The following is a 25,884-nucleotide window of genomic DNA, read 5'->3' on the forward strand; positions in this document are numbered from 1 at the left end:
TACCATGTTGTATTATTTATTCAGGGGGAAGGGGGCGGAGACTGTGAAGCAGATTAGGAGGGAGGGGGCGGAGTCCAGAATGTACTGTGAACATGTGATTGTGCACACGGAGAGGAATGGAAAAAAAAAGCCAAAAATTCCAAAACACGCAACAAGTCCTTGCTTGTCTTTGTGTGTGTGCGTGTGTGTGCGTGTACGTGTTGAATAATGTTTGACCCCCCCCACCTACACACACCGTCACATGCTAATATAGTAATTATTTAGCAATTAAATATGAATATGGGGAAGAAACATTAAGAAATAATACAAAGAAATATTGGAAAAATAGCTTAAATATAAATATATATATATATATATATATATATATATATATATTATGATATAAAATTCAGTAATAGAAGTTTCTATCAAAGATGAGCGTTTGTTAATATTGACTTCACTTGTGAGGCAGCCATTTCAGGAATTTCTTCACGGTGTCAATGTGTAAATAGCCGAAATGGAAAAAAGTTCATATTAAAAATGCAATGTCTTCATTTGGTGGGACAATCATTTCAAGAATGTCTTATAAAAGCGTCATGTGTGTCATGTTTTCATCAAAATGTTTCATCTAAAAAATGAAATTTGTAAAATCTAAATAAAATTAATGTAATAAATGCAAAAAATAAGGTCATATTAAAGACTATCATCATTTCAAGGGCTGAAAGGGGCTTACCTAAAAAATATAAAGAAATCATTTAAAAAATAGGTGAAATATAAACAAAACTAATTTCACGAAAATAAGTTTAAGACTCAATATTATTGTCTTAAGGTGAGTAAGTAAAGCCATTAAATGTCTTAAATATTTCATCTCAATGTAATAAATAGTACACTACAAAATGAGTTATTTCAGTAAAATAAGTTGATGACTTAATATCACAGTTGTCCCTTGTAATATCGTGGTGCGATTATCGCACCCTCGCTATATCACAGTTTTTCAGAAATGAATAAAGAATCGCTGTTTGGTGGTAGACTGGTCTATTAGTCAAAGCATATTGAAATACAAGTGATATGTAGTACCCTGGTCACTAGGCGGCAGTCATGACACAGCATTGAGACAATACCTTACATTACCTCAACACTGCATGGAGTCAGAGACGTGGCATGTCTGACATGAGAAGAGTGGTAAGTTTTTGGCTTAAGTTGAGAAGAAATAAAGTCGTGGCTAACTGGTTAGCTTGCTAGCGAGCGGCCGTCTCCACCATAGACCGTGGCTGTGTCTAAATCCGGGGTCTGCAGCCTATTTTTATTTTTTATTTTTAGGGGGTCTGCACCCTAGTGGTCCGCATTTGTGGCCTGAATGACGTCCAAATTAGAAAGTCCGTGAAGGCTCTTCATAAATGCGGCCGACAAATGTGTCCTCCTCCGTTGAAAAGAAGCCTGCATTCAAACCATCCTTCGTGGCCCATCGTATCCGAATTATTTGCGCACTTTCGTCCAGCCCTTAAAAATGTCAACATCATGGCGCAAAGCGGGAGAAGCGGGAGTATTGATTTATTAATAAATATTGGTATATCTGTGCAAGCAGTTTGATGTGCGGAGCCTTTGGCCGTAAAGTCTTAAGTCTTTCTACGACGTGAAAGTTTCACTTGGGTCTTAAATACGAGTATGACGTGTTATACTTCATATTACGTACATAAATGGAACAAGATGAAGTCATTTTGTGTTTGTGTACGTCACGTACATGTTTTATAGGGACATTCTGTGTGCTAACTTTTATGAATGTATATGTTTGTGCTTGTGTTCATGTGATCTTGTGTTACATTTCTCTTGCCTCCGTCCATGGAGCAATTGCAGCGGCTCACACGCACAAACACTAAACGACGAACAATAAAAAATTGAGTATGTACAAGTTCAGATGATAATTTGGCAAGAAAAATTATGTTTTCATTGTCTAAAATGTCAATGGATAAATTGTGTGCTGAAACTACTGCTCTTGTGATTTTCATCTTCCATATTAATTGCAAAGACTGGTGAATAGGGAGGATATGCTGCCTTACAAATGATTTACTGTATTCGACTTTATTTTTACATGTACAGTGTAAAGTACAATCATTTATGACAGGCATAGCAAGTGGCAGCAAGCGTTACATTTTAAACGTGAATGAAAATACAGTGACTATTATTAAACATGTATTTCAAATAAAGACGATGCGAGTCTGGCTGCATATGTGTTCCATCAACAAAGATGTCTTGTGTCTGTCAGTGGGACATCACGTGGACTGGTTCATGTCTCCGCTGTCCTCTAGTCTACATCGTCCATCATGTGGGTGTGCAAGGATGATCTCCACCGCCATGTCACGAACCCTTTTCAAAGAAAGTACTCTTGTACTGTTGTACAAATGAACGAAGTAGCCAAAGAGTAACAAATAAGTAGCTATTAATATTACTGTTGTTAGGTTTTGCAAGGAACCTCTCTTCTTTGTACTGTAAAACTCTCATTTAAAAAACTAATAACTTTACTTCTATAATGTCACATTTTGTTTGTTCTCCATCACTTTAGTTAGGTTTTCACTCTCCTTTGCCGATGGGAGGCCGATAGCATTCTGTCATGACGTCCGGGTAAACATGAGAACACGGGACACAACCAGGAAGTGTGCGGAAGGACAGACCATCTGAATTCATAAGGATGGTTCGCGGCTTGAGGAGGATCCTCTGAACGTCTGGCCTTTGTCGACCGGGTAGGTTACTGGCCTTGTGGGCTGCAGACCCATAAATTGGACACAGTCTATTACAACATCATTGCAAATTAGACGCTTGAGTAACCCGCCCTTTTTCACACCGTGGATCGAACACACAACCTTCATAATGGGAGGCGAGGGCGCTGACCACGCGACTAAAAGCCCGGAGTGTCGGTCGCGTGTTCAGCGCCGCTCTTGAGGCAAAGGGAGTGAGGTTTACCAACGTACACTCGCACAGCCGCACAGGCTGGCATCCGTTACACTCACCCCCTCAAACCTCACTCCCATCCGGGTCACGGCACCAATGTAATCCCCGCTGAATGCACTGTAGCTCTGGGTGATGCAGGTCTCCTGAGCTCTGCGTTGTGTTTATTGGTGGTAATGAACAGGAGACTTGGAGCTTGTTGCAGACAGTGACCCCGTTTATTTCCTGGTGTGAGAGAATGTGCACTGGTCAATAACATGAGGCTTGTTACTGACTCGGGTCACAGGGCTGATGAACTCAATTAAACATTAACAACAATGTATAATATGGATTACATAAACAATAAGCACGTACCTGGTGTGCGACAGTGTGCACTGGTCAATACCATGAGGCTTGTTACAGACTACAATGACAATGAGTTACATTAGCATCGTAGCTAACCATACAATGGCATAGAGAAGCGCTCCTCTACTCACCTCGGGTCACAGGGCTGATGAACTAAAGCTGTAATGGCACGCTGCCTTATATATAGCCCACGAGTGAGAGCGGGCGCTATTGAGCCATTACTGCAACCACTGTTAGAGCAAGTGGAATCACAATAACCAAAGTAAACCTGTTGCACTTGCGTCATCTTGCGAGGACATCTCTTGGACAGCCAGTAGCTTCTTTTCTGACTGAGGAGTTAGCAAAAGTGCGCTTGGTTCACTTAATGCACGGCGATGCAACCAAGCACACAGAAATGCTCTCGGTGTGCTGTTATTGACCTTAAAGTGGTGAGGCTGTGGTTTGGAACTACTGTATTTTAAAGGTGGAAAAAACAGCCTTAGGAATTATGGGTAATGTATTTCAAATATGCTGACTATTTAATGTAGTTGTAGACGAGACAGTTTGATGTTAGCATAACAAGTTTATTAGTGTTTTCTGCACATACACGTTTATATGAAAATGAAGACGAGCACAGACTGGCAGTGAGCTTTTTGGTTTTCACTAGTGATTCTTGTCAACATATTTGACTCGCAGAGGGCCTCAAAGTCATTTCTATTTGCGTAAACTTCACTCAAGACAAACACGAATTGGACAAACATGAAGAGAGATGGCAGTAATCATCCTGGCTAATTGACCGTTCAACTCATGGCGGCAGTGATCTGCTGCCCTCTGGTGGACACCTCTGGTCATTTTTTATGGTTATAATTTCCTATAAAAAGTGGGAGATTTGCATCAAGGCTCGTTTGGTTTCCACTGGCTTCCCTCTGGAGGCACACTGGAAATGTATTTTTTTTTATGTGTGTGGAGCTCTCGTCCACGGCAGTTTATTTGATTGACAGCTATTTGTCTCAGCCCTTAGTTTCTACAAAGACACCGTGTATGTGTGTGTGTAACAGTTACAAGGTGACACATGCACGTCATGCATAATGAGCCCTCACCCCAACTTTGTCCACAGCTCTCTCTAACGGTGGATTTTTTTAAAGACAATTTGTAGTTTGAGATATTTTTAAAAGTGTTGTGTAAATATAAAAAAAAGAATAGCAACAAAGACAGAATATTTGGTGTTGCTGCTCTAGTAGTTTTTACGAGTTGTAGGGCCACATTGGGGGGAAAAAATCTGAGATTTTGAGAATAAAGTTGTAAATTTATGAGAATATAGTTGTACATTTACGAGAAAAACATTGCAAATTTATGAGAATAAAGTCGTACATTTCTGTGAATAACTTGTTAATATTAGGTTTGATTGTGTCGTACGTGTCAGAGGGAGAATAGAGCGTAGCTCTTCAGGAAGGAAGGACACTTTCCTCCGGCTTCAGGCAAGCTTTTATTTAGAACGTGGCAGCAAAACATAGCAGTTGAGCATTTAGATTAGCATGTCTATGGCAATGCCTGCGACATAAACTTACCAGTTTTTTCTCGTACATTTACGACTTTATTCTCGTAAATTTGCAACATTATTCTTGAAATCTCAGATTACGTGAATACTCCGTCATGACAGGCATTGCCTGAGACAGCTATGGAAAGGGGGGACTTATGTGACCTTTGGCCTTGAGCAAAGGTCATATGACAACTTTGTTTTCATGTAAATGTACAACTTTTTCTCACAAATTGACAACCTTATTTTCGTAAATTTATTCACGTAAATTTACGACTATTCTTGTAAATTTATTCTCAGAAATGTACGACTTTTTTCTTATAAATTTATGAGTTGTAAAAAAAAGTTGTAAATTTAATGAGAATAAAGTTGTAAATTTACAAGAAAAAAGTTTTAAATTTACGAGTATAAATTTACAAGACTAAAGTCGTAAATTTACAAGGAAAAAAGTAATACATTTATGACTTTATTTCTCATAAATTTACGACTTTTTTCCTCGTAAATGTACAACATTCTTCTCGTAAATGTACAACTGTATTCTTGTAAATTTATTCTCATAAGTGCATCCCTTTTTTCTCGTAAGTTTACAACTTTATTTCTGACTTTTTTCTTGTAAATGTACAACTTTATTCTTATGAATGTACGACTTTTTTTAAACAACATTTTTCTCGTAAATGTGCGTAAGTTAGTTGTTTGAGTTAAAGGTCACATTCAATTAAATGGAAATGATTTCAAATGTTTTTGAAGGAGTAAAAAGCAACTTTCATGTTTTATGAGTAAAAAGTACATTAACAGATGGAAAATTCTTGCATAATTCACATAATTGTCAAAAGTCTAAACTGTTACGTGGTTGGACAGATTTTTTAATCATTTTTGTTTTATTTGATTTGTACTTGTTTTTCATGACTACTGTACAACCAACTCCAATTTCAAGTAAAATCTTAAATACGGCTTGTATTTATTGAAAGAGTTTTTTCAGTCAAATTTTGGGCCTCCAAATCCAATTTTAGAAAATATTTCTGTGTTAACGTTGCAGGAAATACTGCTTGGAAGAGGAAGTATTCTTCATGTGAATGTCTGCACACGGATGTTTGGGGCTGCGTCTTCTCCACGTTGTTCTTTTTACTGCTTGCCTCCTTTCCACAAAGAAGCAAGCTGTTTTTTCAAACGTCAAACAGGAAGAAGACTAGAAAAACCTCGCTGCTGTTTGTGGTGAGCATGCAACGCAAACACACACACACACACACACACACAAGGTTTGTTGTTGTGACAGGAGGTCAGTGGGGCTTTCGTGGATCCTTGTTGGCGTGACGTGGGGAGGATGGCGATGATGAAGGTGGATGTGAGAATCCGTTCCTGCGCCAGTTGTTTCCCAAGCTGTGGTGACAAACACACGCTAGTTAGTCGTACTTTCCAAAAACAACTCATTTTAACCTGATGATTTTGCGCGCTGATGGAGACTGATGGAGTTTAAGAACATATTACCAAAAGCGCTCGTCAAAGATCCTTTATATCACTGGAGCACTTTGCTGTTTTTAAGCACCCCTTACCAACGCACCAGTCGAAGATCCTCTATATGACAGGAGTGCTCTGCTGTTATTAAGGACCAACTGCCAAAAAGCTAGTCAAAGATCCTCGATATTACAGGAGGCTGTTTTAAAGAGACTATTTCCAAAAACACCTGTCAAAGATTTTTAAGAACATATTACCAAAAACACTAGTCAAAGATGCTCTATGTTACCGGCGCACTTTGCTATTTTTAAGAACCTATTACTAAAAACACCCGTAAAAGGTCCTCTATATGACAGGAGCGCTCTGCTGTTATTAAGGACCAACTGCGAAAAAGCTCGTCAAAGATCCTCTATATTACAGGAGCACTCTGCTATTTTAAGAACATATTACCAAAAGCGATAGCCAAAGATCCTTTATATTACTGGAGCACTTTACTGTTTTTAAGAACCCATTACTAAACACACCAGTCAAAGATCCTCTATATGACAGGAGCCCTCTACTGTTATTAAGGGCAGACTGTGAAAAAGCTAGTCAAAGATCCTCTAAATGACAGGAGCGCTTTGTGTTTTTAGGAACATATTACCAAAAAATGCTTGTCAAGATTTTTAAGAACATATTGGTCCAGTCAAAGATCCTCTATAAGACAGGGACTCTGTGCTGTGTGACTGTGTGTGTTAGGAAGCAATACGTATGAGAAACAGGTGACATGAGGACATGAAAGATTGCAGGTGAACCAATGGAGAGCTTTTTCAAGGAGAGTGAGACGTCACATACCGTCAGCGCTACTCTGCTACTTGCACGCCTGCACAGTTATCTTTACTTTCCGACGCTATCGCTAAATACTCCGCCCTGGGAGGAGGGGGAGGAGGAGGAGGAGGAGGAAGAAGAAGATCAGGAGGAGTCAAACAGCTTCAGTCAATGAGAACAATCAAGAATACTATCAAGTAGTACTAGTAAAGAGTACTATGTAGTATGTGTTTACTGTCTATGTGTATGAGTAACTAGTAGTACTATGTAGTATGTGTTTACTGTGGATGAATAAGTAGTAGTACTATGTAGTATGTGTTTACTGTGTATGAATAAGTAGTAGTACTACATAGTATGTGTTTACTGTGTATGAATAAGTAGTAGTACTACGTAGTATGTGTTTACTGTGTATGAATAAGTAGTAGTACTATGTAGTATGTGTTTACTGTGTATGAATAAGTAGTAGTACTACGTAGTATGTGTTTACTGTGTATGAGTAACTAGTAGTGCTATGTAGTATGTGTTTACTGTGTATGAATAAGTAGTAGTACTTCGTAGTATGTGTTTACTGTGTATGAATAAGTAGTAGTACTATGTAGTATGTGTTTACTGTGTATGAATAAGTAGTAGTACTATGTAGTATGTGTTTACTGTGTATGAATAAGTAGTAGTACTACATATTATGTGTTTACTGTGTATGAATAAGTAGTAGTACTATGTAGTATGTGTTTACTGTGTATGAATAAGTAGTAGTACTACGTAGTATGTGTTTACTGTGTATGAATAAGTAGTAGTACTACATAGTATGTGTTTACTGTGTATGAATAAGTAGTAGTACTATGTAGTATGTGTTTACTGTGTATGAATAAGTAGTAGTACTACGTAGTATGTGTTTACTGTGTATGAATAAGTAGTAGTACTACATAGTATGTGTTTACTGTGTATGAATAAGTAGTAGTACTATGTAGTATGTGTTTACTGTGTATGAATAAGTAGTAGTACTACGTAGTATGCGTTTACTGTGTATGAATAAGTAGTAGTACTATGTAGTATGTGTTTACTGTGTATGAGTAACTAGTAGTGCTATGTAGTATGTGTTTACTGTGTATGAATAAGTAGTAGTACTACGTAGTATGTGTTTACTGTGTATGAATAAGTAGTAGTACTATGTAGTATGTGTTTACTGTGTATGAATAGTAGTACTACGTAGTATGTGTTTACTGTGTATGAATAAGTAGTAGTACTATGTAGTATGTGTTTACTGTGTATGAATAAGTAGTAGTACTACGTAGTATGTGTTTATGAATAAGTAGTAGTACTATGTAGTATGTGTTTACTGTGTATGAATAAGTAGTAGTACTACGTAGTATGTGTTTACTGTGTATGAATAAGTAGTAGTACTATGTAGTATGTGTTTACTGTGTATGAGTAACTAGTAGTGCTATGTAGTATGTGTTTACTGTGTATGAATAAGTAGTAGTACTACGTAGTATGTGTTTACTGTGTATGAATAAGTAGTAGTACTATGTAGTATGTGTTTACTGTGTATGAATAAGTAGTAGTACTACGTAGTATGTGTTTACTGTGTATGAATAAGTAGTAGTACTACGTAGTATGTGTTTACTGTGTATGAATAAGTAGTAGTACTATGTAGTATGTGTTTACTGTGTATGAATAAGTAGTAGTACTACGTAGTATGTGTTTACTGTGTATGAATAAGTAGTAGTACTATGTAGTATGTGTTTACTGTGTATGTGTTTGTGTTGCAGCAGTAAGCAGATGGTGCCAGCAGGGGGCAGGAAGAAGGTCTGCGAGGTGAACATTTGGCGTCGCCCGGTGGCGTTTGTGGCATCCACTCACGCGCTCTCTCTCAGCGCCTCCTCGCCAGCCGCGGAGATCTTCCTGTAGCAGTAGATCATCTCCACCACCAACCACAACTGCAAGCCGATGATGGACACGTACATCATCACCTCCGACAGGATGGACGCCATACCCCGCGTCACTGCGCACACGCACACACGGGACACATTTGATGTCACACATCCTTTATGTGAAAGCACGGCCTGTCAAAGCAGACATGCTGCCACGCCGTAGCTTTCACACAGCAACACAGCACGCTGCGGTTCCAGGACTGCTGTGTGAAAGGTTTTACCTCGCGGCACCACCTTGATCGTGATGTTCTTGCTGTGGTTGGTCTCGTAGACGTAGTTGGAGTAGATGAGAAGGCGGTTGAAGATGCACTTGTACGTTCCCATGTCGTCGTACGTCACATTCGTGATGTAGATGGAGCCGTCCTGAAGGTCGTCCGTGTGCTTGCTGCCTTTCCAGTCCAGACGGTTGGCGAAACGCGGGTCTATCACCTCACCCCGCTGCTCCTCGTAGCTGTACAGCTGCACAGTAGAGCATCATGGGACGGCGCTACCTACACCTCCAGTGTATACAGCCCACATGGACACAACACCTCCTGTGCAGCTGTCTTTACTTCCTCCATGCAAAGAGTACGTTGGAAATGGAACAAATGTGTTATTATTGATGGGGGGGGGGGGGGGATTAAATAAGCTCCTTCTTCCATTCTAACATGGAACATGTGATGTATTCCAATGTAACTAACCATTACCATTCATCCATTCATCAGCCACCCTAACCTCATTCATTCATCCACACATCATCCACCCTAACCTCATTCAATCATTCATTCATCCATACATCAGCCACCCTAACCTCATTCATTCATCCATACATCAGCCACCCTAACCTCACTCATTCATCCATACATCAGCCACCCTAACCTCATTCACTCATCCACACATCAGCCACCCTAACCTCATTCACTCATCCACACATCAGCCACCCTAACCTCATTCATTCATCCACACATCATCCACCCTAACCTCATTCAATCATTCATTCATCCATACATCAGCCACCCTAACCTCATTCATTCATCCATACATCAGCCACCCTAACCTCACTCATTCACCCTAACCTCATTCACTCATCCACACATCAGCCACCCTAACCTCATTCATTCATCCACACATCATCCACCCTAATCTCATTCAATCATTCATTCATCAGCCACCCTAACCTCATTCACTCATCCACACATCAGCCACCCTAACCTCATTCATTCATCCACACATCATCCACCGTAACCTCATTCAATCATTCATTCATCCATACATCAGCCACCCTAACCTCATTCATTCATCTATACATCATCCACCCTAACCTCATTCATTCATTCATACATCATCCACCTTAACCTCATTCATTCATCCATACATCATCCACCCACCCATCGTCCACCCTAACCTCATTCACTCATCCACACATCAGCCACCCTAACCTCATTCATTCATCCACACATCATCCACCCTAACCTCATTCAATCATTCATTCATCAGCCACCCTAACCTCATTCACTCATCCACACATCAGCCACCCTAACCTCATTCATTCATCCACACATCATCCACCCTAACCTCATTCAATCATTCATTCATCCATACATCAGCCACCCTAACCTCATTCATTCATTCATCTATACATCATCCACCCTAACCTCATTCATTCATTCATACATCATCCACCTTAACCTCATTCATTCATCCATACATCATCCACCCACCCATCATCCACCCTAACCTCATTCATTCATCCACCCATCATCCACCCTAACCTCATCCATTCATCCACACATCATCCACCCTAACCTCATTCATTCATCTATTCTATATAGTCATTCATTCATCTATTCTAACATCCATAAATTCATTAATTCATCTATTTTAACCTCATACATCCATTTATTCATCCACTCATCCATCTATTATAACCTCATTCATCCGTCAGTTCATTCATCTATCATTTATTCATCTATTCTAACCTCATTCATCCATCCATACATTCATCCATCTATTACAACCTCATCCATCCATCAATTCATTCATTCATCTATCTATTCTAACCTCATATATCCATTTATTAATTCACCCATCCATCTATTCTAATCTCATTCATCCAGTCATTCATCCATCCATCTATTATAACCTCATTCATCCTTCCATTTATTCATCCATCTTTTATAACCTCATTCATCCATCCATGTATTCATTCATCCATCCCTCTATTCTATCAGCATCCATATGTACATTCATTCATCCATCCATCGTTTAGTTTAATCTCCACCTACTGGTTCATCCATCCATTCTAAGATCATCATCTCTGCATCCATTATTCCTTCAACCTTTTCTAACCACATTCATTCATTCATTCATTCATTCATCATCAACGTTTAAGTACAGGTGATGACTGCATGATGGAGCATGTCTCACACGTGCAGTTCACATGATGTATGGAAGGTGTCAGCGCTTCCTGCGCATGAGAGTGCATGCAAGTGAAAGTGAAAGTGAAAGTGAAAGTGGATGCGTGGCCACTAATGCATCCTGAAAGCTTCTTCTTTGCTCTTTTGGGGGGGGGGGGGAGAAGACACCATGAAAAATGCAGGACTGCCATTCTGGAGAACCTCCCAGACGAGGAGGTAGAAGAAATAAATGTACTTTTGGATGAGTTTGGGGTGGAAGATGCAGTCATGTGGTGTTTTTGCTGACTCACGTGGGAGAAGTCGGTGTCGCCGTCGGCCTTGAACAACCAGGTGACGCTGGCTGTGGCCTTCACTTCCCCCCTCATCTTGCAGGAGATGCAGCCCAGCTTGAAGCCCTGGTTGGCCACCGCCTCCGTGTCCGAGTCCACTTCCACGCACGCGCCGCCGCACGTCGACGCTGGGCGACAGGGAGGAGACGCACAGGCCGTGAGAAAGACGCGCGAAAGACGGCAGATGGCCGCTAATTTTACATGTGTGGGTGATGATCCACATGATCCACAGGGCATTGCAGGCATTGTACCACTAAATGGACTACAAAGTGGACTAGAAAGTGGACTAACGTTTGTCTTTGCGTGCTTTCAGGGGCTCTTGTTGCAGACTTATTACTCGTAAACTCAACTGCATCTCCTTCTGTGTGTCCAGCACGCTGGATTTTGGAACGTGCGTGTGAGAATGTGTCAGTACATCTCATGGAGTCATAGCAGCCTGCAAGGTCAAGCTCAGGGCAAATTAAGTGCTGGAAACGCAACTCTCTCCACATCTCATCAAACAAATGTAAATATTAGTCAATGACAACACAAATGAACACAAAATGCAGTTTTGCAATAAAACGTTTTATTATGAAGGGAGAAAAACAATCCAAAGCTACATGGCCCTGTGTGATTGGGGGGGCAATCACGTAGCTTTGGATTTTTTCACTTAAAAACTGCATTTTGTGTTCAGTTGTGTTGTCATTGGCTAATATTTAAATTAGTTTGATCTGAAACATTTAAGTGTGACAAACATGCAAAAAAATAAGAAATCAGGAAGGGGGCAAACACTTTTTACACCACTGTCTATGGCACGCGTGTCAAACTGGTGCCCTGCAGGGCCGAGACGCTGCAGGTTTTCTCTCCAACCAGTTTCTTCAGCAGGTGATTTCATTGATGAGCTCCTTCCCTCAAACTGAAGGTGTTGATCATTAAAATCACCTGCTTTAGTGACTGGCTGGAAAGAAAAGCTGCAGTGTCTCGGCCCTCCATGGCACCAGTTTGACACCCCTGGTCTATGGTATGATATACTTTTCATGAATACTATACTGTTTATTAGTATATGATATATTTTCATTTACAATAATTTCTGTATAAGTGTATTTCAATGTTTTATACATAAATATTGAATTAATATTAATTTCTAATGTAATAGTAAAAATGAAAAGATGTGTGTTTAAAGGACTCAGTTTACCCTGAGTTTAGTCTGTCTTCACTTGTTTAGATTTGATTTGATTGTTTTCATTGATTTATTTGATGTTGGACACACTAATAGCAGCATGGCAGCACACTGTCGCTTTAAATGTCTCTCTGAATGGAGCCCAAACGCAATGTCTGTGCATTTTCTGACACGGATGAAGATGCAGTTGCACAGCTCGCCCCCCGTTTGCCGGTAATATTTCCACAAAAGTAGCCTGGCGGTGGTTAGGCTTCAGTACTTGAATTCCATGCAGCGTTCTCTTGCATTTGGTTTTTATTTCCTCTCACGTGCATTTCAGTGCTGCTTTTTGGTTTGCACCAAAACTGAGGGGAAATAAAGAGCGATGCTGCTGATTGGCATCGGATCCATACGTAATATCGCTTTACATTCATCCATATATAGAAGCAGGAATCTATATATGCCACCACCACCAGCATCATCATCACTCGTCATCGGCCGGGAGTTACACACCTGCAACCCTTTCAGTCTCACACTGCAGGCCTCAACCAATGACGGCCTGCTACCCTCAACTTTGACCTCAGGGCACGCTTTTGGGGGAAAAGGGGGTGGTTGGGACAGGAGACACATAGCTGGTCAGGCTAACCACACTGGATTGTCCCGTTGGACACAAGCACTAAGAAACAAAGCAGCACTGCTAGCATACATGGTAGTTGTTAGCGGTGGAGAGGTTAGCATATGGGAGGGAAGAAGCCGATGCTCTGCAGAGAGAGGGAAGAGAACAGGACAAGCCAATTAACATGGGAGGAGAAGGTTAGGAACATAATAAGGACATAATAACACCCCTGCGTGGTGCTGCACACACCCAGTGGACACAACATTAGGTACACTTGCACAATACGATAACATTCTCCCTCTACAAAGATAACCGCTCCTCATTTCTTTTGAAATGTATTACTATTGGAAAAAAATCAATAAGTAAAATTAATGTGCATGTTTTGTCTTTATAAAGCAGCTTTTGTATTGCAGCTTATTTACACGTGTTCCTAATGAAGTGGCCAGTGAGCACGTGGGGCCGCAGCAGACGTAAAAATGAGGCAAAAGCAAAAAGTCCAGCGGGTTCACACGAGACCGAGCCAAATTTGGATACGAGCAGCAAATAAAAAGGTGCTATAATTATTAGGGCTGTCGAAAATAACGCGCTAACGGCGGTAACTAATTTATCTCATTAATTACGCTACATTCTTTGGTGTAATTAACGCATGCGCACCAGAGCAAGCACGCCCCTAATGACAGAGCTCCAAGCACAGCGGGGCGTCCCCACACAGTCACACGAAGTCTGGCGCTGTTTTCCAACTTCATTCTTACCTGAACACATCAACAGCAGTGCAATTCCATCACCAGGTGTTGTATGTACTGTTTGTCCAGCGCACACACGTCTCGAGGCAACGACACTTCCTCATCGCCGTTAGAAGAACGCGAGATGCGTTAAGGGACACTCGGAACATCACACAAAATGCTTCACAATGCGCGTGTTTATTCATAAATGAACAGGAAGATAAAGAAAAACATGAAGTGGATATTCTTATCACTCACGTGGTAACGCTTAATCCGGATGTAGAATTTGCTACATTGAAGTATGCCGGAAAATACACTGAAAACTAGTAAATTTACCTCATATTACGGGATGTCTTTGGTGGCAACCCCTCATTGCTCATAATAACACGGTTTAAAGTGTGATACTTGCTACTTGATACTTGAGACATACTTGCTAATGGAGATGAATCGTGATAAATTCATTTAAAAACCATAATTACTGTGATGAAAATGTGTCATCATTTGACAGCTCTAACAACTGTGTTTAGGAGATGTTATGAAAGATGTAGTGTGGCCTCATTACCACTACTAGTTCAAGATAAACAACAACAATAACACACTGATAGCAAATGGTTATTGTTGCTGATTCATTTTTATTGGGAAAAAATAATATCTATTGATGAAAAGAATTATAACTCTAATAAAGTAATAATTCTTATACTGGATTTATTGGTATAGAATATTCCACTTTGCTGCATTGACTGGAACGTAAGACATGCTGTGTACATCAGTGTCACCCGGGAAACATTGGGAATGCTTTTTTAGTCTCACGTTGCACGAAAGTTTTTATTATATTTTTTGTCTTTGATTTTTACAACATATATTTGGACAAAAGACAAAGGAAATAAGCATGTGTTATGTTGTACAGATGCTACATTTAAGCTTTCGTTTGTGACAAGGCCACTAGGGGGTGCTCTAATGAGCGCATTGGAAGCAGTTATTTTATTCTCTAAGCGTTCTCTTTAATCTACGCCCCAATTAGCGATATTGTCTCTCTTTTCTCCCCAAAAGGCGCCGTTATGGTTTGCGTTAATCATGGGTCAGCTGTCATCGCTGCTAATAATCCCGAGTAAATCCTTGAATATTCATGAATAATAATGGAGGGCTGACATAAACCTCATGCAAACCAAAGATGTAGGAGAAGCCATCGTTGGAGGATGGTTCTAGAAGCCATCGTTGGAGGATGGTTCTAGAAGCCATCATTGGAGGATGGTTCTAGAAGCCATCATTGGAGGATGGTTCTAGAAGCCATCATTGAAGGATGGTTCTAAAAGCCAGCATTGAAGGATGGTTCTAGAAGCCATCACTGAAGGATGGTTCTAGAAGCCATCATTGAAGGATGGTTCCAGAAACCATCACTGAAGGATGGTTCTAGAAGCCATCATTGAAGGACGGTTCTAGACGCCATCATTGAAGGATGGTTCTAGAAGCCATCGCTGAAGGATGGTTCTAGAAGCCATCATTGAAGGATGGTTCTAGTAGCCATCATTGAAGGATGGTTCCAGAAGCCATCACTGAAGGATGGTTCTAGAAGCCATCATTGAAGGATGGTTCTAGAAGCCATCATTGAAGGATGGTTCTAGAAGCCATCATTGAAGGATGGTTCTAGAAGCCATCATTGAAGGACGGTTCTAGACGCCATCATTGAAGGACGGTTGCGGTGAAGAGAGACCAGTCAGCCAAGGTTAAAGGAGGAGACGCTGCACGACATTTGTGCAGAGCGCAGCAAAGATGTCAGCACAGCATTGCATAATCTATGCAGGATTATGCAACAGATATTGTAGAGTTTGCCGTGCTCGCTAATCCCGCATGTCAGTGGCAGCGTGCCCTTGACTAAAGTGATGCATGACCGCAGACGACAACACTGAGCTAACGGGGTTTTCTTTCATACTGAATACAAAGTAGCTCGTCTCCTTTTGGCTTCTGGTGCTCTTTTTTTTCTATTGTTGCTTCCTTGTCTGATGTTTGACGAGCACGACTACAATAGATCCTTAACAACAGCACAGCGCTCCTGTCATATAGAGGATCTTTGACTGGTGTTTTTGCAATAAGTCCTTCAAAAACAGCAGCATCCAAGAGAAGATGAATAGAAGCGCCTGAATGGGAGACAGGGCAGAGGACATGTGACCTGTTTCCCAACAGGAAATGCCAAACATACATGACATTTCCCTCATCGCCAAAATAGCCGGAAAGTTTCCATGAGGACAACGAGACGATTGAGGCGCAGCGGCCGGCTGCCCGTGTCTCGTTTTGTGACACAAAGTCGTCGCTTTGTGTCACAGAGCAGCTGGAAGGAACCCAAAAGTTCTGTTCTGTTCTGTTCTGTTCTGTCCTGTCCTGTCCTGTCAGCCCCCAAAACAAAAACAAAAAAGAGCACATCCAGAAAGAACCAAAAACATCAACACTGCAACAGGCGTGATAATTACTCCAGCCACCGGAGGGCAGCAGTGACAGGTGGGTCACCTGGGAGACGAATGAGACGTCAGCAGGGAGGGAAAGTGCAGTCACGCTTTGACTGATGAATGAAGACATTAAAGGGCAGCTGACATATTTTCTTCATCCATCTGCAATGATGGCACACTCACCTCTCCATCAGATGCACTTGTCCTTGGACACACACGCACACACACACACACACGCGCACACACACACACACACACACAGTGCGTCATCATTGCTGAGAAAGGACACGACAGAACTTTGCCTCCGCTGTAGCTCATTCGTTTTGGGGTTTTTTTGTGCTCTTCTTCCGTAGGAAATAATGCAAACCGCAATCATCTGTTCCAGGGTCAAACTGTCACCGTGATGGAAACAAGACGTAGTCACAACCACACGCAAATGACGTGTTTTAGCAAAGCGCCGTTGCCGCTGGGGGGAGGGATGAATCGTTTTGGACAATGCGGGCGTGGCTGTGATGTGTTTTGCTTCAGATGGAAGCCGAGGGTGGAAGCGTCGGAGACGATGGGGTCGCTCGCGTTAATGCTGTGGGTTAGAGTTAATGGATGGATGGATGGATGGATGGATGGATGGATGATCAGCCCCGAGACTGCGGGCCATTATGCATGAATGAGTTAAGAGGTGCACTATAGCACGCATCCTGGCTGGACAGGAAGAGCGCACAAATGAATGTTTAAGTGCTTCTACATCACATTGTGTGTACTGTAGGTCGTGTAAGCGTCACGTCTTAGCATCACCTCGCTGCAGCGTCATCAGCTCGTGTGTGTGTGTGTGTGTGTGTGTGTGTTGTTTTCACTGTCAAAGACAAACATCAGCAGCCGGCTGACCCAGATCACTAGGAAGTAAATCTCCTGTAATGCGTCGCATCCTTTTTGTGGCCGATTTTAAATCCCGGAGCTTAAAACCAGATTATCTGTGACGAGCAACCTTAAAAGTATTCTGTGCTAGAACAAGACGTGAAGGAACGCGACGTAACCACTGGCGTCAATCCTAACGCTATTTTATTTAGTCGATAGGCTTCAAACCAAAGAGTTTGGGAAAAAAAATATGCTTGAAAAGTTAATGAAACCAAAATAATCAAACCAGATGTCTGCCATTAGGAAAAGAGTGATGATAACCATAAAAGCAGACATGAAACGTGCATACTAAATCAATTGTCCCAAGGAGATCATCCCATAGATACGCTTACTATCCACTACACCACACTGATTGAACCGAGCAGTACCAATAAAACACCACTAGGTGACAGTATGGACAACTTCTCCATGAGGAGAGCAGTTTTAACTCATTCAATACCAAAGATGTATTTATACCTAACCAGAACTCCAACCCCAACCCTAACCCTTAACCTTGACCCTAACCCCAAAGACGTATTTATACCTTCTTGTACTATTTTGACTTTACTCTTGTAATCTAACTTTTTCCCCAACCTAATTTTCCATAAATTACAATTTTATTTTGTTGTGTTTCTTATATTACGACTTTTAAAAAATATATATGGTATTTATAATATTTGTTGTATTGTATTTCAACTCTATTCTACTAAAATGACAATTTTTGATAATATTATGACTTTTTTTCTCTTAATATTGTGATTTTATTCTTGTGAAATCACAGCATTTTTTTTTCCATTTCTGCAGTTTTCTTTCCCAACTATTTCAACTTCCTTCTTGTAAATTTCTAATTATAAATGATATCATTATGACTTTATTACCATAATATTTTGACTTCATTCTAGTATCATAACCTTTTCGGCAACTTTAATTTTCAAAAATTACAACTTTTGTTTTGTTTTTCCATAATATTACGACTTGAAAAAAATAATGTCTATATTTCTTTAATATTTCAATTCTGTGCTACCAAAATGGCATTATTTTTCTTCACAATATTTAGTTTATCCTTGTAAAATTGTGACTTTCTTCCTCGTAATATTTAGACTGTATTCTTCCAACTATTTCAACTTGTTTCTTGTAAATTTTCTTCTCATAACTATTACTTTATTCTTGTTTCATAAGTTTTTCCGCAACCTAATTCTCCAAAAATTGACAACTTTTGTTTTGTTTCTCATAATATTACAACCTGAAAAAAAGAATACATTTTTTTTCTTTAATATTTCAATTCTATGCTACTAAAATGACATTATTTTTCCTCACAATATTTAATTCATTCTCGTAGAGTTGTGGCTTTTTCCTCTTCATATTTTTACGTTAAAGTGTTCTAGATTAACAACTGTTTTTTTTACTTTTTTTTTTTTTTACATTTTCTTCTCATAATTAGGACTTTATTCTCGTAGTATTTTGACTTTTTAATAACTTTAAACTCACATATAACTTTAACTTTAACCTAATTTTCCAAAATCCCCCAATTTTTGTCATAATCTTCCAACGCTATTCTTGCAAAATTGCAACATTTTCTCGTTAAATTGCAGCTTTTTGCTTTTAATATTTTCACTTTATTCTTGTAAAATTACAGCTGATGTTTTAATTTTTGCTTTTTTTTCCAGTTTTCTTGTTAAATTACATTTTGATTAAAAATATATATATTTTGTGCCGCGGGTTGCAAATGTTAGCCCCCTGCAGTCAACAATAACGACGACAAAGCAAAAAGTCACACACGCTCAGCTGGCCCGTGCATGTCGAGGTGTTGGCGTGGCACTGGACTCACCTTGGAGCGCCATGAGGAGGACCAGAGGTGCCAGCATCAGGGGCAGCGCCCGCACCGCAGACATGCTGCTGCTGCTGCTCTTCTCAGGGGGGCGTCCACACAAACAAACACAACACAGACCTACAGGAGATAGCCACAGAAAAGCTCCAAAACAAAGTGCGTCTTGTGAGAGAGGTGGCCCAAAGAGAGGGGGCAATCCGGGTGTGCCGCCCACCCCCGGGAAAGAAGACGAAGAAGGAGTGGCAGCAAGCCCTCACCTCCCCAAAAACCCAAATGGTTCACAGCTCCGGTCCAGTCTCAGCTCCTAAGCATACCAGCATATCGAGTTACACCACAGAAGAAGAATCACTCCTGGTGTCACGTTTCAGCCTCTTGTTGCTTTCCTTCAACTATTTAGAATGGAGCTCCTCTTCTCCTTTTTCTCTCTCCTGTTTTTGGCTTGGTGTCTCACTCAAGAACAACAAGATCGAAGGAGGACGATGGCGATGGAAGACACAGGTGGAGGGATGCAAAGCTCAGGATGGAGCACAGTGGGAGGCAAATGTACTCTTTGGTTTAACAGGGTCTCTTATTGTTGATGACGTGGAGCCCAGTCTTAAATGTGCAGAAATAAAGCTGTTCTCAGTGACTCTAGTCCCCTTTATAGCATGAATTATTAAGCTTTCTGCACACACAGGTCACATTAAAACCTGCAGCCCATAAAAAGAAAAACCCATGCAAGAATATCCTCTCTTCTAAAGCAAAGTCCTTGCCTTCATGGAAAATCACCTCCTAGCGATGGTCCAGAGGTGGCTGCACTCCGTCCATCACCACCAGCAACACCGTTGGCTAGATTTCAATCCAAAATAGCCCCCTCCTTGTCTTTTCCTATCCGGTGGTGGGCCACATTGATCCACGTGGAGAAGAAGCACAGCACATTCCTCCTCCTGGCAGCGGTCGCCCCGCTCACCAGCCGCTCGCAGTTTGGGATACGCCAGGAGGATGAGGACACAAAAGAGCAGGAGCCTTCTGGGCTGGCATGTCACTGGATGGAAGGATGCTGGCTGTCTTTGGGAGGGAGGGAGCATGGAGGAGGGGAGGGTGTGATGCAATGCAGCAGCAGAGAGGAGGAGGATGGAGAGGTGTTGTCACGGCAACAGGGATTTGATGTGGCGCTCCCATCCTCAGCATCCCCCCCACGTGTAGTGCAGGAGCGTTAGGCAGTTATCTAATATTCATCGTTATAATAGGGCCAGTTTCATTTGCATACAAAAAATACATCAAATGCACTTGGGTTGCATTTTGTTCACCAAATATAAATATATGTAAATATATCTTCTATTTTCTTAAAATTCAGTACAATGCTTTAAAAGACATAACTTTTATATTTTACTACAACAGGCCCGTAACCAGAATTCACAGTGAACGGACCTTTTGGACGGAACCGGGGGGAGGGGGGGGGGGTGATAAAATATAGTTACTAATTGTAATTATAAAATATAACGAGTGCCAATGTGCCTGACACTTGCAATAGCACCATGCAATAGCACAAATGACCGCTAGAGAGTAGTAAAGTATCGATAATACTTCACCTTATTACAAAAGGCATTATCATATGGCTACAATTTCATTAATGCATGTTTGTTAACTTTGTGACTCAGCTGACAAAATTATGTTCAAGACAGGTTTTGTTGCTTGTTTGTTTTGGAACAAATCAGAAAATCAAGCAATCAACGCGGGGTTCAGTGACTGAACGACATTACCCATAAGCCCGTACGTCGCCGTGTTACGTCACGGCGTCACTCCGTACGCAAGCAAAATCCAACATGGAGGCGCATCATTGCTGTTGAAAAGAGCCCGATAGATATTCGTCTCTCTGTGTTTCTTGTATTAATAATACAGTCATTTTATGTTTAATATCAAAAAGCAAGCTTGGATGTTTTCTGAAGCACTGAAGCTTGTATTGAAAAAGTGTTTCATTACGAAGCTTTTGAACAGTTCTCTTTGGCGGCATCTGGTGGCAAAAAGAATGAAGAGCAGCTTTAATCTACACCAATGCAGCTTTCGTTTGCACTTTTTTTTGGATTATCAATCATTTTGACGAACATTTCTTGTTTAAACATGTGCCCTTGCTATGACTTGACATTAGTAAACCTATCATATAATGACGAGAGGTGGATGAGAGGTTTTGCCAGCGGCATGAATAGTAAATAGTATGTGAGTTTGGACTGTTTAGACAGAATAGTAAATCTGTATAGTATAGTATAATAGTAAAACCTCACATACAGGTACACACACACAGGATTTTTGTGAAGCCCCTGCGCCTTACAGATGTGGGCTTTTGAGAAAAGGCCCAAAGTCTGAAAGATGCTAGACTGGTTGGCGCCATGATTCCATAGATGTGACAGTCATTAGTCAACGTCAAAGCAACATGTGTCGTGACCACGTAAGGAAAGAGCCCAACCTCGAGACAACAGGTTGACGTTATGGTTTGCAAACCCTGTAAGTCTGACTGCTGGCCAGACTCTCGTTGGAAGTGCTTCCGATCTCCAAGGACCAATTGAAAGTTGTTGTCGCTTTTTGGTTCGTTATCTTTAACGCTTCCAAATGAGTCTTGGAGATGATAGCTCAGTTTGATCAGTTTAATGTACCAGGAAGAATGATACACAGCTGCGTGGACTCATCTTCTACACGAGCACAGGAGCAAGTCCAAGGCACTTCTGGTCAGATGTCCTTTTATCTAGCTTGACCCTCCATGACCCACTGGTCTTAGCTCGTTGGAGCCAGTGGATAATGAGTGTGCACAGAAGGCTCCGATAAGTGAGACATGCAAGGTGACACAGATACAGCGAGTAGACAAGTCTGCTCTGGTCACGCGTGTGCCAAGAGAGGCGATATGTAACTATATCTAACAGACCGACAGTAGCCCTCCCACACGGCGGCCGGCCTGCGGTGATACTTGCTGCTCTTTGTTCAACTGGTTTGCCTCATCAGATCTGCTCCTTTGTCACATCATCATCATCTTCTAGTTTGGGAAGATGGAAGGCCCGAATACACATCACGTTGTTTATGACTTCATTGTCTTTCCTTATCGCTTGTATGGTTGTGTTATGGATTCAATTTGACATTTTTAAGGACAAAGACTGCTTCAGGCTTTTACAAAAAGGCTGGGGTAAGGTTTAAAAACATTCACAAAGGTCACTGTAGGTACCAACTATGGTTAACACCACTAAAGCTCCAGTAACAATTACACTGATGGAAATGATTCCTACAAACAAAAATTTCTTAAAACCTCGCATGATTTTTTTAGTACAACAAGACAAAAGACTTCTGTTCTGACCATTAAATTGGGCAGATAGTGCCTCTAGGAGGACCGCATCACCCCGCTCATCCTGCGTTGTTAACGTCTCCCTCATGCTTACATACGGCGGACCCTCCTCAGTCACCTTCTCTACAAGGTCCTCTACAAGAGAAACCTCCACAACCTCCACATCAGCAGGATGCGCTTCAGTTGCTATTAGATCCAAATAAACAGGCCTCTCCTCAATTGCTGTCTCTATAACACCCTCATCAAGATGATCTTCCTCGGTCTCTAGAAGGCTCACATCAACAGAATCCTCCACAGTTGCTGTCTCTATAAGGTCTTCATCTTCATGTATTTTCTCTAGGAGGCCCACGTCAACAGAATCCTCCAAAAGGTCTTCATCTTCATGTATGTTCTCAATGAAGACCATATCAGCTGGGTCCTCCACTGTTGTTGGAGCCATTTGGTCATCTTCAACAGACTCGTCATCAGTTTCTGTCTCTAGAAAGTCGTCTTCAGTTGAATTCTGCTCATTTTCTGTCTCAAGAGGACCTTCAGAAACACAGTCCTCAACGACTGTCTCTCGAAGCTGCTCTTTGACAGAATCCTTCTCAGTCCCTCGACAGCCTTCATCGATAGCAGTATCTTCAACTGCTCTCTCTCGAAGGTCGTGTTCAACAGAATCCACTTCAGTTCCTGTTTGTAGTCTGCCCTCATCAACAGGGCCGTCCTCAGTTCTTGGCTCTCCACCACACCCGTCGAAAGGATCCTCTGCTCTTTTCAGTCGGTTCCCAAAACTCCGACATGCGGCCAATGATCCTTTCATCTGCCTGAGCTCCAGTTGGCATTGAAGATCAACATTTGTTTGCCTCAACCTGATATTAATATGGTCAATCGCTGTGACTTCATGCCGATAAGCTTTTTCCCTCCTTTGTTTTGCTAACAGCTCATAGTGGAGAAATTGCACTTTGTCAACATGAAACTCAGGATCTGTAACGTTTTTTTTGTGGTGGGCAATATGCCGTTCCTGAAGAGCTTGATATTCTTCCATCTCCTCTCGGACAATCTTATTCTGTTCACTAAGCTCACGCAGTTTCTTTTTCAACCTTTCATGCTCAGCCCGTGTTCTCTCCTTGGGAGACACAGCGTGATGTATCGTCCTTGTCTGATCATGCACCTTTCGGGTCACTTCTGTTGTCTTGTCACCTTGAGATTTTGTACTGGTCAAATCAGCATCAAAGGTCTCCGTCCTTTCATATCTTTTATTTGCATTTTCATTCTCTGTCTTCAGATGATGAGATTTACCAGTCTTGTTTTTTTCCAGAACTTTGACATTTGCCCTCAAATAATCTGTCCCCACGTTCAAGCTCTGAAGTCCAGGCAGTGCCAAGGTATGACCGATGAGCTTGTTCTGTTCAACAAGACAGTCTTGATATTGTTGAGGATTTTGCATTTGCGCCTTTAAGTCTTTCCTCTTCAGTCCGTACAGGCCCGCATCAACAGGTACCACCCTATGTGCTTTCTCTAGGAGACAGTCCAAATTGATTTTGGCAGTATCTAATTCTTGTATTTGCCAAATCTGACTTTGAGGATTACAAATGGTTTGTCTCAAGATGATATTTAGAGTGCTAACCTCCTCAGCGACTTCTTGTTGATAAGCAGTTTCCCTGGTTTGCCTTGTTGACAGTTCATCTTTACGGCAGAGGAGAAACTGAATTCCATCATCTCTGGGGAGCTCGCAGTCTTTTAAAGATGCCCTAAACAATGCAATCTGTTGACTCTGTGGATTTCGAACAGAGGTATTTCCTCTAAGTTCTTCTCTCATCATATCATTCTGCTTTTGTAGAAAGCTATTCATTTCTTCAAGCTCAAGCTGCGTGTTGCACATCTTCTTGTTCTCTGCCCTACTTCTCTCTACGAGCATTTCAGCATCATCCACCCTCCTTATTAGGGTCTGCATCTCTGTTTTCAGACGATAAATCTCCATTTGATGTTTGTCTTGCTGAGATTCAGCATGCGACAAGTCGGCCAGCAGCGTCTCTGACCTCTCCGCTGTCATGTTTTCATTTTCTCTCAGAACACTTGTGACCTGTGCTGCCAAGGTGTCATTTGGTTTGTCTGTCCTGACACCGTGCATTTCAAGATTAGCCAGCACGTCAGGGAATGTATTCTTATCGTCGACAAAGCATTGACGTTCTTGAAGAACTGGTGGGGGCTTCGATCCCTCTTTCTCTGTTTCCATCTTCTCACAGCGACATTTAAGCAGCTTCAGTTCCTCACTCAGGGATTTGTTGTGCTCTGTTACAATGTGTTTTGTTTCTTCAAGAACTTTTACACGTGCCTTCAGATCTTCATTCTCTGTCTCCATCTTTAAACTTGGGTTATGATTGAAATGCTGATTCCACTTGATCAGACTGGATTGCTCAGAATATTCAATCTGTTCTTGAAAATCTTTCTCCCGAGTGTCCAGCTCCATTACATCCATAGGCTGCCCATAGTCTCCCATCAGACCCTTGGTACAGCTTTTTGCTGCAAGTAACTCTTCCGTCTGCTCCAGCTGACCTTGAAGATCACGTATTGTTTGTCTCAGGCTGATATTGAAAGCACTAAGCTCCTCTGTGACTTCTTCTTGGTAATCTAGCTTCCTTCTTTGCTTTTCTATTGTGTCGTCTTTACTGTAGAGGAGAAACTGAACTTCCTCGCTGGAGAGTTCATGATCTTTTAAAGTTGTCTTTAGGTGTGCAATCTGTTGACTCTGTTGGTTTTGGACAGATTTACTTTTTTCCAACTCCTCCCTAATCATCTCATTCTGCTTTTTCAGGAAGGTGTTATCTTCCTCAAGGTCCTGCAGTTTGTTGCCTAAATGAGTATTCTCTACCCATCCATTCTTAATCAGAGTTTCTGCTTCATCGATCCGCCTCGTTAGATCATCCTGATCTTGCAGCATAGATCTGACTGTCTGCACCTCCGTTCTGAGATTATACATTTCTGTTAGGTTTTTGTCCCTCTGAGATTCCAGATGATATAAATCAGCTATTAGATTCTCTGCACTTTCATTGATGATGCTGACATTTTTTTTCAGAACTTTGACCACCGCATGCAGGTTTTCATTTTGTTTCCCAATCCTCACGCTCTGATTTTGCAGATGGGCAAGTTCACGATAGAGGAACTCAATTTCCTTTGTCAGATTGTCCTCATTTTCTTGAAGATACTTGACTTGTCCCCTCAAGCGCCCGGTGTCTGTCTCCATCTTCAGGCTCTGACACT

General features: G+C 41.3%; 1 protein-coding gene across 3 annotated transcripts; it reads right to left on the minus strand.

Annotated features, from left to right (window-relative positions):
* Positions 1–3,809: 3,809 nt before the first annotated feature.
* Positions 3,810–20,399, minus strand: scn1ba (sodium channel, voltage-gated, type I, beta a). Of its 3 annotated transcripts, XM_054780870.1 has the most exons (6): positions 19,335–20,393; positions 11,660–11,826; positions 9,195–9,432; positions 8,903–9,044; positions 7,070–7,144; positions 3,810–6,160 (listed from the first exon to the last, which is right to left on the minus strand). In XM_054780870.1, the coding sequence occupies exons 1-5, from the start codon at positions 19,396–19,398 to the stop codon at positions 7,078–7,080; spliced, it is 678 nt and encodes a 225-aa protein (XP_054636845.1). In that variant the 5' UTR covers positions 19,399–20,393; the 3' UTR covers positions 3,810–6,160; positions 7,070–7,077. The 3 variants fall into 3 exon arrangements, with proteins under 3 accessions (XP_054636845.1, XP_054636844.1, XP_054636846.1); XM_054780869.1 differs by lacking the exon at positions 7,070–7,144 and having other exon boundaries at positions 19,335–20,399; XM_054780871.1 differs by lacking the exons at positions 7,070–7,144; positions 19,335–20,393 and adding an exon at positions 14,205–19,327.
* Positions 20,400–25,884: the final 5,485 nt, after the last annotated feature.

This window comes from Dunckerocampus dactyliophorus, chromosome 7, assembly GCF_027744805.1.
Source record: "Dunckerocampus dactyliophorus isolate RoL2022-P2 chromosome 7, RoL_Ddac_1.1, whole genome shotgun sequence".
NCBI lineage: Eukaryota > Metazoa > Chordata > Actinopteri > Syngnathiformes > Syngnathidae > Dunckerocampus > Dunckerocampus dactyliophorus.

Coding starts and splice junctions, on each gene's coding strand:
- scn1ba (XM_054780869.1), bottom strand. CDS start 19,398: ATGTCTGCGGTGCGGGCGCTGCCCCTGATGCTGGCACCTCTGGTCCTC. Junction 11,827..19,334: donor CCTCCTCATGGCGCTCCAAG/GTGAGTCCAGTG, acceptor CCTGTCGCCCAG/CGTCGACGTGCGGCGGCGCG. Junction 9,045..9,194: donor GATCAAGGTGGTGCCGCGAG/GTAAAACCTTTC, acceptor GCGTGTGCGCAG/TGACGCGGGGTATGGCGTCC.